The sequence below is a fragment of the Bombus huntii genome, chromosome 9 (genome assembly GCF_024542735.1).
Source record: "Bombus huntii isolate Logan2020A chromosome 9, iyBomHunt1.1, whole genome shotgun sequence".
Classification (NCBI taxonomy): domain Eukaryota; kingdom Metazoa; phylum Arthropoda; class Insecta; order Hymenoptera; family Apidae; genus Bombus; species Bombus huntii.
Genome location: NC_066246.1, coordinates 109,688 through 124,565, shown reverse-complemented (window position 1 = coordinate 124,565; position 14,878 = coordinate 109,688). Strand labels below are relative to the sequence as shown.

General features: G+C 27.7%; 4 protein-coding genes across 9 annotated transcripts; 2 read left to right on the top strand and 2 right to left on the bottom strand.

Annotated features, from left to right (window-relative positions):
- Positions 1 to 419: 419 nt before the first annotated feature.
- Positions 420 to 4,491, top strand: LOC126869371 (methyltransferase-like 26). Of its 2 annotated transcripts, none has more exons than XM_050625808.1 (3): positions 420 to 566; positions 3,153 to 3,219; positions 3,438 to 4,491. In XM_050625808.1, the coding sequence occupies exons 2-3, from the start codon at positions 3,185 to 3,187 to the stop codon at positions 4,069 to 4,071; spliced, it is 669 nt and encodes a 222-aa protein (XP_050481765.1). In that variant the 5' UTR covers positions 420 to 566; positions 3,153 to 3,184; the 3' UTR covers positions 4,072 to 4,491. The 2 variants fall into 2 exon arrangements, with proteins under 2 accessions (XP_050481765.1, XP_050481766.1); XM_050625809.1 differs by lacking the exon at positions 420 to 566 and adding an exon at positions 2,760 to 3,019.
- LOC126869218 (uncharacterized) lies at positions 560 to 10,924 on the top strand. The gene is made up of 11 exons (XM_050625453.1): positions 560 to 2,736; positions 3,425 to 4,010; positions 5,479 to 5,636; positions 6,455 to 6,567; positions 7,115 to 7,246; positions 7,518 to 7,681; positions 7,958 to 8,259; positions 8,353 to 8,527; positions 8,605 to 9,691; positions 10,015 to 10,316; positions 10,686 to 10,924. The coding sequence occupies exons 1-11, from the start codon at positions 807 to 809 to the stop codon at positions 10,870 to 10,872; spliced, it is 5,136 nt and encodes a 1,711-aa protein (XP_050481410.1). The 5' UTR covers positions 560 to 806; the 3' UTR covers positions 10,873 to 10,924.
- Positions 4,283 to 7,428, bottom strand: LOC126869368 (ATPase WRNIP1-like). Of its 5 annotated transcripts, none has more exons than XM_050625799.1 (6): positions 6,619 to 7,428; positions 6,228 to 6,511; positions 5,964 to 6,152; positions 5,037 to 5,847; positions 4,735 to 4,956; positions 4,283 to 4,622 (listed from the first exon to the last, which is right to left on the bottom strand). In XM_050625799.1, the coding sequence occupies exons 2-6, from the start codon at positions 6,501 to 6,503 to the stop codon at positions 4,510 to 4,512; spliced, it is 1,611 nt and encodes a 536-aa protein (XP_050481756.1). In that variant the 5' UTR covers positions 6,504 to 6,511; positions 6,619 to 7,428; the 3' UTR covers positions 4,283 to 4,509. The 5 variants fall into 5 exon arrangements, with proteins under 5 accessions (XP_050481756.1, XP_050481757.1, XP_050481759.1 ...); XM_050625800.1 differs by having other exon boundaries at positions 6,797 to 7,428; XM_050625802.1 differs by having other exon boundaries at positions 6,808 to 7,428.
- Positions 10,925 to 11,245: 321 nt separating the features above from the next.
- LOC126869369 (BTB/POZ domain-containing protein 1-like) lies at positions 11,246 to 14,775 on the bottom strand. The gene is made up of 5 exons (XM_050625805.1): positions 14,627 to 14,775; positions 13,557 to 14,510; positions 13,143 to 13,487; positions 12,894 to 13,067; positions 11,246 to 12,806 (listed from the first exon to the last, which is right to left on the bottom strand). Exons 2-5 carry the CDS (start codon positions 14,448 to 14,450, stop codon positions 12,633 to 12,635), a joined length of 1,587 nt encoding a protein of 528 aa, XP_050481762.1. The 5' UTR covers positions 14,451 to 14,510; positions 14,627 to 14,775; the 3' UTR covers positions 11,246 to 12,632.
- Between the last annotated feature and the right edge of the window lie 103 nt (positions 14,776 to 14,878).

Sequence of the window (14,878 nt, the reverse complement as noted above, 5' to 3'; positions counted from 1 at the left end):
ATTAAAAATTCATTTAATTTGTTAGATTAACATTATTATTAATAAAACAAGCACGTGGATCACACTATAGTTTCATTAATGCAAGATTTCAGAGAAATTCACGAAAAAATATATTAATCTGTAGATGAAATATATTCGTTAACAATGTGATAACAAAAAAGATATATCATTACTTAAAAATAAAATCATATTGATATTTAATTGAATTCATATTACTTAAAAAATTTTTTTCTTATCCAATTATTTAAAGTTTACTATATAAATATAAGTACTTATATATGCCTATATAATTTAAAAATGTGGGTCAGTCTTAAGATAAACGTGACAAGTGTTTCGATGTAAAGATAACTTCACATATACATATTTTGTATGTATGAAGAAATATAAGCTGAAATAATAATATAAAATAAGCTGAAATTGTTGAATCTTGTTATTGTATAGCATAATTATATCTAAAGAGCTGTAAAAAGAACTATCTAGTATCATTTTATGGTTCTTAATAAATACGGACATTATTAAAGCATAAAGCAAAAATTCAAGCGTAAATAAGCATTAAGAAACATTCGGTAAGATATGATAGTATTTAGATCTATTAATATAAATACTTTTTACGTCGTATACGATATAAAATATGATAATAGAGACTATCAGTAAACGAATAGAAATACGCAATATGAATATTTTGTTATCAATATCAATATCATCATCAATTTAATGATCTTCTTGTAGTGTATGATTTACATAATTTTGTATTGCAAAATTACAATTTGTAATATTGAAGATAAGAAATATTAGTCATTGCTACAATGAAGTGTCACTATGAGATATTAGGGGTACCACGAAATGCTTCTGATGATGACTTAAAAAAGGCTTACAGAAAACTAGCTTTAAAATGGCATCCAGACAAAAATTTAAATAATCCAGAAGAAGCAAAGGAACAGTTTCAGCTTGTTCAACAAGCTTGGGAAGTATTAAGTGATCCTCATGAACGTACCTGGTATGACAACCATCGTGAAGCTATTTTAAAAGGTGGTATTGATGGAGATTATAAGGATGACTCTATTGATCTCTTTCAATATTTCTCAACTACTTGTTTCAAGGGTTATGGAGACGATGAAAAAGGATTTTATACTACTTATCGTAATGTATTTGAAAAATTAGCAGTCGAGGACATAGAATTTGCAAAAGAAAAAGATTTAGATGAAGAAATTCCAGGATTTGGAGATTCACAAAGTTCATATAAAGAAATTGTTCATAAATTTTATGCTTATTGGCAAAGTTATAACACAAAAAGATCATTTGCATGGTTAGATCCTTATGACATTAGAGATGCTCCTAATAGAAAAGTCGCACGTCTTATTGAGAAAGAAAATAAGAAAGTTCGAGACAAAGCTAAGAAAGAAAGAAATGAACAAGTAAGAAATTTAGTTGCATTTATACGTAAACGTGATAAACGAGTACAGGCTCATATAATTAAGCTTAGTGAACATGCAAAAGAAAATTTGAAAAAGGTAGAAGAACGAAGAAGACAACAATTATTAGAAAGACAAAAACAATTAAAAGAACATAAAGTATCAGAATGGTCAACATCTACAAACATAGAGGCCGAACTTAAAAATATTGAAGCTAATCTTGATCAAGAATTTGGAGAAGATTTATCTTCTGAAGGAGACATGGATGATGAAAATGCAATAGATGATAATTCTCTGTATTGTGTAGCTTGCAATAAAATATTTAAAACACATAAAGCATTTAAAAATCATGAAAACTCTAAAAGACATAAAGATAATATTGCAATGATAAAACTATCTATGATGAAAGAATGTAACAAATTTGGAAATGTTCAAGAAAGTGATGTTAATTCTGAATCAATCTCACAATTTGAGAAAAAACTAGCAACAGATTCACAAATTCCTGATTTTTTATTAAATCCTGTTCAAAATAATATGGAGAATAAAAGTAGTGCTGAAAAAGAAATTTCAGAGGCAGAATTAATATCAGATGATGAAGAATTTAAGGATTTTGCAAAACCAGAAGGAATAATGTGCTATCCAGAAGAATCTAAATTTGCTGTGGAATCTCAGATGGACGATTTCCTCCGTGTATCACCTAAAGTACTGAAATATAATAATGAATATACAACTTCTGAAGATGAGCTTATTTCTGACCAAGAAAATAAAGAAATTGTGCGACCTAAGAAACAAAAAAAGAAAAAACAGAAAAAGAATGTTCAGAGTCTAGTAGTAGAACAAATTAGTGACGAAGATCTAAATATCAATGAAGATATTTTGTTATCAAAAAAACAACGCAAAAAACAGCAACACAAGCAGACAATATTAAATAAAGTTGTTGAAAATAATCAAAAATTGTCCAATGATGAAATAAGGAAATGTGAGGAAGAGATAATCAAAGAAATAGATGAAAGAGAATTATTACCTAATAATTTAGAAACAAGTACTGCAATTAATGAGAAATCTAAAAGTAAGAAGGCTAAAAGTGCAAAAAGAAAATCTTTAGAAAATGAAAATGGAGGTAAAAATAGGAATGGATCACAAAGCATTGAAGTGCCAGATTTAGCACATTGTTGTGTCATGTGTAAACTTGAATTTCCTAGTAAAAATAAATTATTTGAACACTTGAAAAAGACAGGACATTCTGTATATATACCAAGTTCAGTGAAAAATAAAAGAAATCAAGAAAAATTGAGTAAAGGCAAGGGGAACAATGATAAAAGGAGTCATTAATGTTCTGACAATTAAACAAGTTATATGTTACTTGATTCAATTTAGTGTAGTTAGTTCAAGAAATGTGAAAAATACTCAATTAATAAAACATATAAATGATCATGTATTATTGTACTTTTGATATACATTCTAGACATTGTTATTAAATAAACATAATAGAAATATATATTTGCATAAATTAGTTTTTACTTCATACGAATGCTTGTTTCATTGTATTGTAAGCATAATATAATATAAAGATCAATACAATTATAACACACCAAAATATAATAAATGTAAATTAATTTATATGAAGCTTAAATTTAATAGACATTGCTGATATGTATTATATTTTACATCATAATTTTAAATAATATATATTATGTTTGTGGCAAAAAAAATTGTAAGATTTACACTTAAATTTTTCAGGTAAAATATTAATATGAGTGCAGTAACTAGATATGAATGCAATTATTCACTGTGCTGCTAATCATAGGTAAGATTTATATTCGTTTTTTCTTTTTTTAAGTAGTTTTTAAACAATTAGTTATGAAAATGTAATTAAAAGATAGTGTACAAAAGAACAGACCATATTTAATATTTAAATACTAATAAAGGAAATAAGGAAATAATTATTAAATTCAATAAAATAAATAAATAAGAAAATAAGAATTAAATTTAGGTGACAAATAATATGTTAGATTCTAATTTAAGGTCCAGAATTATGGCTGCCAAAAAGCTAATTTATCCTGCAGCTGAACGTAACAAAAGTCCAATTTTGTCAGTTCTTCAAAAATATATTCAGCATAGTCCAGATAAAACTTTCTTGGAAATTGCATCTGGTTCTGGACAACATATAGCCTATTTTGCTACCCATTTTCCTCAAATTTCATTTTATCCTTCAGAATATGAATCAAGGCTATTCGAAAGTATTGCAGCTCATACAAATGGACTTATAAATGTGAAAGACCCTTTAAAGATAGATATTACAACAGATTTTCATACTTGGGGTAATAATATCTTTAAAGAAGCCAATATTGATTATATATATAATGCGAATATGATACATATTTCACCTTATCAGTGTTGTGTTGGTTTATTTAATAATGCGGGTAAACTGTTAAAGGATGATGGTATTTTATTTACATATGGACCTTATGCTATAGACGGAAAAATAACGCCAGAAAGTAACGTTAATTTCGATAAATCATTGAAGCTTCAAGATTCAAACTGGGGCCTGAGAGATATTAATGATCTGAAGGCATTAGCAGAAAAGAATGGTATTAAGTTAATAAATGTTATTGACATGCCTGCTAACAATAAAACTATTATATGGAGAAAATGTTAAGTACATAGTAACAATGAAGTAATTGAGTCAGTAAGATGAAAAATAGTGCCAGTCCAAAAACCGTATTTTCAAGTATTTTATAAAATAGCTTCAGTTTCGACATCGATGTCATTAATTTTATAGCGTTGTTCCGATTTAAACAAATGAATGTTCATATATGTCTAACAGTTAAAATCTATCATAAATCTTAAATAATTGAAATGAAATCACATTAAGCTTGCACTGTCTTCCTGTTTTTATTGAAATTCTGCATAATTTTGCTTCGACTACAAAATGTATATTAAAACTATTAGATTTGCATTTTGATAACTAGCATAGTTTTCTTACTTAAATCTGTATCTCGATAATTAATATGTATGCAATATTATTATTCTGTACTCTTCAATATTATAAATATATTGTAACCAATCTTTCATTCAATTTTATTCAAGTTTATACTTATGTCATATAATTCTTATGGTAATCAAAGAAGTTTACATTTTCTAATCCTTCTGGTAAATAATTCATTCCTGATTCATCTTTATGTTTCATATTGTAACCTTTGCTATATCCTAAAATAAAATTTATATAATATATAATATATTATTAAGAAAATACTTTTTAATGGTCTTAAATTTCATTACACATGATTTTTAATGATGGCAAGCAATATGTAATGATTACCTAGATTCTTCATAAGCTTTGTTGGAGCATTTCTTAAATATAAAGGTACTCCAGGCTGAGGTCCTTTATGTTCAGCTATTACTCTTTGAGCAGCTCTGAGTGCATCTTCCATTAATCTAGACTTTGGTGCTCTTGCTAAATATGTTGTACACTGTGCTAAAAGGACATCACATTCAGGCATTCCTATCATCTTGCAACCATGCATTGTATGTATAGCAATTCCTGGAAATTATTTCCCAAATAATCATATAATATAGCATAAGACTCCAGATAAAATAGATAATTAGTTTTATGAATGTTACCAAGTGCTTTTGGATCTTCTAACCCAATATCTTCGCATGCCATTCTAACTAATCTTCGTGCAATGTAAACTGGATCTTCACCACCTAATATCATTCTTGTTAACCAATAAAGAGACGCATTTTCATCACTTGCTCTAACAGATTTATGTAGAGCTGAAATCATATCATAATGTTGGTCACCTCTCTTGTCATATAACATATGAGTTTTCTTAAGGCCTTCTTTAATGTTAGCTAATGTTATGGTCACAGGACCATTTTGTAAAAATTCTTCATTGCTCTGTATTTTACATTGAACTGCTAATTCTAGTCCACTTAATGCTATACGCGCGTCACCATCACAAGTTTCTGCCAGCCATTCTATGCTCGGTTCATCTATAATAAATTTTGGTATTTGATTTGCACTTTCCAATTTCTTATTTGAGCTATATACTGTTCCCTCTAGTGAAGACACTGCTCGATTTAATATAGACATTAAATTAGATGTGTTCAATTTCTCCAAAACAATGACTCTACAACGACTCAAAAGTGCGGAATTTAAGCTGAAAGAAGGATTTTCTGTTGTTGCACCAATTAGTGTAATGATACCAGATTCAACATGTGGTAAAAATACATCTTGCTGAATTTTATTAAAACGATGTATTTCATCCATGAAAACCACTGTACGTCTGTTAAATTTTAACTCATTAGAAGCAATAGTGATTACTTCTTTTACTTCATTTACACCAGCCATTGCTGCAGATAACTTAACATATCTCATTTTACCATTTGACTTATTCTTACATATGTAAGCTATAACATTTGCCAAAGACGTCTGTAATTAAATAAACCTATATATATATACATTTATATAAACAAAATTTTGTTACATCAATTTTATTAAAATATAAAAATTAGTAGATTATGTATAATAAAATTATTTTAATATACCTTTCCACAACCAGGTGGACCCCATAAAATTATATTTGGTATTTCAGACTTATTTAACAATTGATATAAAACAGTAGATGGTCCAAGAGCATGCAATTGACCAACATACCCTGAAAGTGTTGTAGGTCTCATACGTTCAGCAAGAGGTATATGATCGTTCCCAAATAACTTTGTAATTTTTTTATCTGTCTAGAAGTTATTATTATTAACAGCTTTCTATTTTAATATTCTTCTCTTTTTTATAAAAGGAAAAAAGATAAGTACATTAATATTAATTGATGTCTTTGGACTTTGAGAATCTATATTCATTACTGATGATACCATTTTAGTTGTATTTTTTACTAATCCTACATCGTCCTTTTTTACTTTGGTATCGCTTAATTTCATATACTTCCTTGCAGGACTTCCATCTTTAAAGGATGATGAAGATTCTTTGCTTGCTGATTCATTTAGGAATAAACATTTACTAACATGATTCTCTATTATTACAGAGGAAAATTCTTTAGAACAGATGGGACAACAAATTTTATCATTGTCCATGTCTCAATCTACAATACGAATATATAAATATAAACACATTATACCTAATAATTATAAAAACAATGCAATATATTTTGAAAATGATGGAAAATTAGTATTATAATTTGTTAAATACCAGATGATATAAAATATTGAATATCATATATTAAACAGTTTTGAAATCATTCACAATTTTTTTAAATTTCAAAGAAACTTTCGTTCCTTATAAATAAAATGACGTATATGTATATACTGTACAAAACTACCATACGATACGGAGAAAGGATTTCCAAAGGGAATGTCGGAGATAGTACCGTTATCTTACATGTATATCACATCGTATACCTTAAGCCTGATGGTCACTTATATCAATTCTATGTCTTTAATATTTTATCGTAATGTTTAACACTACCTCTACTTAATAATAAAGAAATTGGGATATCACTTTTACGGAAATTGAAATTTTTATAAGCAGAAATTTATATGTCCAATCTATTCCTCGATTGATGACGTGGGTCGACATTAGACATCAAGTAGTGGCTCAGTAACGACTCTCTTGATTTTTTCGAAATAATAGCAATTAAGAAAATAAAAATACGATATAGGTATAGTACAACGGCTGTTTCGAATAGCAAATTTGTGCAATGATAGTTCGTCGAAGGCGAAGGACATTAGATAACAAGCAATCGCAGGTGCAAAGCGCCAAGTTTGATTATGAACATATTTCTACCAATTGTGTCGAAAATGTTGTCGAACAGGAGGAGGTAGGTAAATAATTAAATAATTAAGCAATTAAAAGATAACTTTTAATTTTTCTTGAAATCTTTTTTATATCTTTGGCCCGTTTGTTTTTTATTTGATATTTTTAACTACCAACTCAAACTTATTCTTTATCATTGAATATTTATATATATTTATCTTCTTTCCAAACTTTAGTGAATTTATATGCATATATTTACACATTTTGTATATTTAACTAACATAGCCTGTATATACATACCCACATACAACACAATTAGTTTTCTTTTTTAATAGAAAGACGGAGAAATTGTTTCAAATGTAATTGAGAAGTTTAAGACGCTAGAAACGCTAAAAACTCGAATTAAAATCAGTCTCGAAGTTGATTTAATTTCAGTTATTTTATTAGTAAGTGGAATTGTTACTCGATTTTATCGTTTAGAAGAACCACGGAGTATAGTGTAAGTTATTTTTTATATTAATGAAAGTATAAAAAAAAAAGTTATTTTCTAACCGTTAATATATATATTATACATAGAATACACGTAATAATACATCATGATATATATGTTTTATATATAATATAAATTTGAGACGTATTTATAAATATCACAAATTTTCAATTTTCTTAAATTAAAAGTTTGTATATGAACTATGGAATTTTGTGTAGAAATTTAAGTATTTCCGCATATTTTTCAATTAAAATATCATAATAATTATTGATGTATTTAAAACAGGTTTGATGAATTGCATTATGGAAAATATATAGGACTTTACATGAAAAGAACATTTTTTTTTGACTCACATCCTCCTTTGGGAAAACAGCTTATTTCTGCAGTAGCGTATTTAGCTGATTTCGATGGTCAATTTAAATTTGACAGGATAGGAAGCCCTTACGCAGATATTGTCCCTTTGTTCGCATTACGATTAGTACCGGCATTATGCGGCAGTCTATTAATTCCGACAGCCTATCATTTGATCTTAGAATTAGGTTTAAAACAATGGACTGCTGTTTTGGCGGGAATTTTATTACTATTCGGTAATTTATCATATTATATTTTTATTACAGAATATAAAATACATATACATATTTATATTGTATTAGTTATATATTTTTGTATTATTGTTTCAGACAATGCTTTATTAACACAATCTAGATTTATTCTAATGGAAAGCATTCTAATGCAGTTTTCATTATTTGGACTGATATGTATTATCAAATTCAGAAAAGTAATGGATCGACTAACATGTTTATCTTGGTGGATATGGTTAATTTTGGGCATTACTAATTTAACATGTGCATTGTGGTAAAACTTTAAAAATATTATGTAAATATTTCTATAAACAAGTTCATTAACATAAATTTAATATAAATTTTTTTCAGTGTAAAATATGTTGGATTATATTCATTGATCCTTGCATTATTTTTAATTGCTTATGATTATTGGAATCTAATAGCAAGAAAAACTTTATCTAACGCAATATTATGCATTCATCTTATGATAAGAATATTGATAATATTAAGTGTTATTTGTACTGTTTACTTGACTGTATTTTATATACATTTAACAATACTCTCTAAAGCTGGACCACACGACTCAGTGATGACAAGTGCTTTTCAAGCAAGTCTAGATGGTGGTCTTGCTAGCATTACAAAAGGCCAACCTTTAGAAGTTACGCATGGATCACAGATTACCTTGAGACATACATATGGAAGAGCTTGTTGGCTTCATAGTCATAGTCATATGTATCCATTAAGATATCCAGATGGAAGAGGCAGTTCTCACCAACAACAAGTTACATGTTACTCGTTTAAAGATGTCAACAATTGGTGGATTGTGAAAAAACCAGAGCGAAATGATTTAGTTGTTACAAAACCTAGTGAACCAATAAAACATGGAGATATAATACAATTAGTACATGGAATTACAAGTCGAGCTTTAAATTCACATGATGTTGCTGCCCCAATGACACCTCAGAGTCAAGAGGTGTCTTGTTATATTGATTACAATGTATCCATGCCTGCCCAAAATTTTTGGAAAGTGGAGGTTACTAACAAAGATAATACTGATGATGTTTGGCATGCGATTCAAAGCCAGATTCGATTAATACATGTAAATACAGATTATGCACTAAAATTTAGTGGAAGGCAATTGCCTGACTGGGGCTTCAACCAGCATGAAGTAGTGGCAGATAGATTAGTAGACCAAACAGACTCCATATGGAATGTTGAAGAACATAGATATACTAAAAGTGAAGATCAGAAGCAAAGAGAAAGAGAATTAATTAATGCTGAAATGATTCCATTACAAGCAACTACTTTGAGCTTTTGGGAGAAATTTGTAGAATTGCAGATAAAAATGCTTTTCAATGGTCAAGAAGGACAAAACAGTCATATGTATTCTAGTGATCCTTTAGATTGGCCATTAATGTCTAGAGGAATTGCATATTGGGTTTCTAATGACAGTAATGTAAATATGTATTGAAATATGTTTTTCTAAACAAATTATCCGATTTTATTACAATTCAATAATATTCATTATCACTTATTAATATATATATATATATATATATATATATATATATATATATATATATATATATATATATATATATATATATATATATATATATATATATATATATATATATATATATATATATATATATATATATATATATATATATATATATATATATATATATATATATATATATATATATATATTAATTATATATATATTAATTATATTATATATATATATATATACATATATGTATATTTTTATGACAGGCTCAAGTGCATTTATTAGGGAATATAGCAATTTGGTATTCTGGAACGGCATGTGTAATTGTCTATTCATCTCTTTTAATATTTTATATGTTAAGACGGAAACGAATGTGTTTTGATATTGCATATGAAGAGTGGAAGAAATTTGTTAATGTTGGAAGCATGTTGTTAGCTGGATATTTATTACATTTTTTGCCTTTTATATTTGTTGAAAGAACTCTATTTCTTCATCATTATTTACCAGCATTTATTTTTAAACTACTGCTTACAGCAGCAACAATAGAACATTTATATTATGTAATTAGGTATGTTAGAGAGATTATATACAAAACGGATCTTATGTAACTGGAAACTTTTTCAATAATAATTAGAAAAAAGATCGTCGTAATAAGAATAATTGTCGATACAATGGTGCTTCTGTAATTGTATACAGTGATTTTTTAGTGGGAGCATAAGTTTAAGATACTAGGGTTAGGAGATCGAAAAATTACATTATATTATACATATATGTATAATATGTCGTAAAATATTTTGAAATGAATGTTTTATTAGAAAAAGAAAGCGCTTCTTCCAAGAGAAAGACCACCTGTTCCAGTTGCATGATTTATCACTTATAATTTATTAATATTTTGAAACACACTTATAAACTTTAACTCAGCTTTTTTAATTTCCAGAGTTCGATATCAGCACAATTTTTTGATATATACATTAAAGTTCTGTACTATCGTATGGATGACCTTTATTATTTATGTATTTAAAAAATTTATTATACTTAGTTATGGCACAACTCATTTAAGTGCCAAGGAAGTTTTAAAGTTCAGATGGAAAGACACATGGGATTTTATTATACATAAAACATAATAGACAATCAAAGATGTAAAGTTTTTTTAAGTATACATATATAAAATTGTTATCTGCTTGTATCAAAAGTTATTTAATGTATCACTTATATATACATTGTATGTTGATATTATAAAGAACAAATTTTAATAATTGTAAGAACATTGTTCAAATGTTCAAGGTACAAGTTTAATTCACATATCTAGATGTATTATTCTTCTTACTTTTTTTACATAACGAAAAGTATATGATAAATTATATAGACTGATTACATTTTATAAAATTCCCTCTTATTATATGTATATAATAAGCAAATATAAATATGAACAAATAAATATAATGATATAAACTTTAATGCTTATAATTATCATATAATTATGTTATGAAAACTATATAAAAAAATAAACAATTATATATTTAAGATAAATTATATTTACATTATATACAATGTGTCCGTTTTATCTCAAAATACATTTTTTTAAATTTTCAATTTCCTTATTTCGAATATTTTGAAAACAATGGATGTCGAAACATACTTGAAACAAATATTGTACGTTGTCCGATTTCGAGGGGAGCGTATCATACTGATATTCATTCCATCTTGCAATGTCCGTGAAAAGCTCTACAAAGATCACGGTTATATTTTTAAATGGGAACCATATCTTTTTGTTTCATACCTTTGTAACCGATATCCAAACCTTTTCAAAACACCATTGCTTGTATTTTTTGCATGAATCACTATTGAAATGTTAGATATCAAACTTGATATGCTGGCTACATTGGCGTTATCCATTGTATATCATAGGGAGATTGCTAAAATTATATGCAAAATAATAATTAACTAAAAAGAGCCGATTGTATGTGTGTACTAAATATTATTACTAGAAAGGCTAGTCGCTTGTCCTTTTATGTGGATATCTTTGAAAGGAATACAAATTTCCATCCTTCTTAAGAATTAATATCTCGATGGTGCAAAAAGTACAAGTAGTATTTTGAAAATGTTTTGCTGTCGGCTATAAAAATATGGAATAAAAAAATATAGTTCCCACTTAAGAATATAATTATGACCTTCACAAGGCTTTCCAAAATCATTGTAAGGTAAATTTTTTGTATCATCCATTGTTTTCAAGATATTTATGGACACGCTGTGTATCATATAAATCAATAATACTCTAAAATATTGAAAGAAAGTTAAACGATTCAGATAAAAGGAATATAATCAGTTCTGCTATGTATACATATAAAATTAAATCGAACATAATACAAAAGAAACATGTTTTATATATTATTAGCATAATCATGTTTTTATATTCAAATTTTTTATAACATTCTTTTGTACAGTAACAATTTCTTAAAAGTTATAATTTAATACAATAATACTAATGTTAGAATAATAAACAAAAACATACATATATTGTATTAATATGTAATCCACTGATTTAAAATTTAAATTGTAAAATTCAGACTTTTCTGTTTATAGAATAAACATTAATATTTCTATATATACAAATTAAAAGAATAGTTTTATACAAATTTGACTTTCATTATAACTAGAACCAATGTATGTGAATATATCTTTGTACAGTTTTTAATAATAGCACCGACATAATTTGAGAGATACAATAATACATCAATAGTATAAAACAGAATAAAACATACTGTTTTGTTATTAAAATTTAATGTACGTATTTAAATTTATTTTTAAATTTAAATTTATTTTATTTATTATATTATATTTTATTTTAAATTTATTTTTACGCCAGCCAATTTTATTATTCGTATTACATATTATCATTGTATGTAAAAACTATAGACCGAATGAGACCATCTCGCACATTATCCGCACTATTACCGACACCGAATGAGAAGGATACAGAATCACAGGTCATATCTTGGGTACAAAGTCCAATTGGATACCACCCAAGTGTATTAAAAACTACCCCAACTCGATAAACCTATAGTTGAAAAAAGTAAAAATGATTTTCACAAGTACTTACAGATTTTCATTCTAGTATGCTTAAAATTATTATTTGAATATATACCTTATTCTTTTGAATATAAACAGGTCGATTAAACGTAATTTCCACAAGGGTATTAATTTTTACTTTTGTCGAAAAGTGCGTGTAAGTTAATCGTGTATTATCAGAATCGAGAAGATGAGCATACAAAATTTCGGTATATGAAGTACTACTAAGAGGATAATTCAAGTCATTAGTCTGTAATAAAAATAATATATAGCGGTTAATGTAAAGTCTGAACATTGTGTTTGTCTCCGATATTATTTAACTTACTAGTTCAGTCATCTGTGTAGGTACTTGTACACCTAATACATAAATATTTTTGTCTACACTAAAGGTCACGGAACAGTCCAACACATTTGCATTAAGACATTCTGTTAATCGAATAACAGATCTTAGACAATAATATTTTAATCCCTCTTGTATACCACCTTCAATTACAGATAAATTTTCAGCATCCTTTCTTACTCCACTATCAATTACTGTTGGCGGTGTATTTCGTAATGTACTGCTGGATTCAGCATCATTAATAAAAACAGGTTCACGATATGTAGATGTTGGTAAAGACCAGCAATGTGACATAAATGAGTTATAACATGGATTAACTGGCTTAAACCTCTGCAAAATGAAATCTCATGAAGAATAGTTAAAATCTAAAAGTTATCGTGCAATATCTATCCAACTTACAATGGAACAATTTGTACGTGTAACTGGAGGTTTATATATGTTAACTCTACTGTGTGAATTAGTTGAAAATCCTTCAGGCATAGGTGCTTTATTTCCAGTGCATAGTGTGTTCATGAGTATTGCAAAAGTTTCATCTTGAGTAAGTAACGGTGACATTCCTGGCCCTTCTGCAAATTCCTGAGCACTTAAACTTAAAAATCTAATTTTTGATAATGCATTACCAATTACTGACTTTAAAGACTTTCCATCATTAGGATCAAGAGATTTTCTTGTGCATTCAGCTTTTGCCCAACGTTCCACTGCATTAAATAATTCCACTTCAGAGTTTATTTGTAAATCTTCTTGTTCTAGCACTGTCAATAATGTTCCTAATTCAACTTCTTCCCAATTAGGTTCTTTCAAAACTTCATTTGTCTTTGTGCAAATGATTTGAAGACACTTTTCCATCAGTACATGCTCATCAAATAATCTAGCAAATTCATATGCTCTGCAAGCTGTTTTTGGAGACAGGTCAGAACATAGATACTTTGTACATTCTTTTATCAGAGGAGGAAGCATATATTTTTTGGCACAATAATATAATTCACAGGCTAGTTCAAAAGAACTTAAATCAACTCGATCTGTATATATGTATTCTAAAAGAGCTTTGAAAGCTTCTGGTTGAACGTCTCGAATAGGTATCAGGTCATTTTTTTCTGCCATACCCCCAAAAAACATAGCTTCAAAGACAGGGCTAGACATAGCTAAAAATAATTTATGTCCCTTTAATGTTTGTTGATGGGGTTCTTGCCCAACTACAAATTTGCAGTCAGACCATTGTCCTGTCTCTAATAAATATTGACTGCGTTCTGAAAGTCTTTGTTTGTTGGTCTGCCAATCACAAGGCAGATCCATTTCTACAGAATTCAGAATATGAGATTAAATACGACTCACGTAATTATACGTTGACTAAAACTGCAATAATAAAGGTAAGAATAAAAAAAGGATAAAAGAAGAATCAATTACAAAAAAAGGATCTAAATATTGTAAGAGCAATACTTTGACGTATTAGGTTTGATGACCATACGTACCTATCTATTTGTGATATGTATTATCGCTATAAATACAAAATATGATATAAATGGTGCTAAAAAAAATCCGTTAAAGTGTTCAATGAGCATCAAAATACGCGCGGGAAAACTAAGAATTTTTCCATATTATAGAACTGCGTGATGCGTATCATACAGATTTAGATCACGCAATTTGTTCCGAACTACAATCCTGAAAACAATATTCAGGTTAACTAAAGAAATTCTAAATTATAAGCAGACAGTACAAGTGCA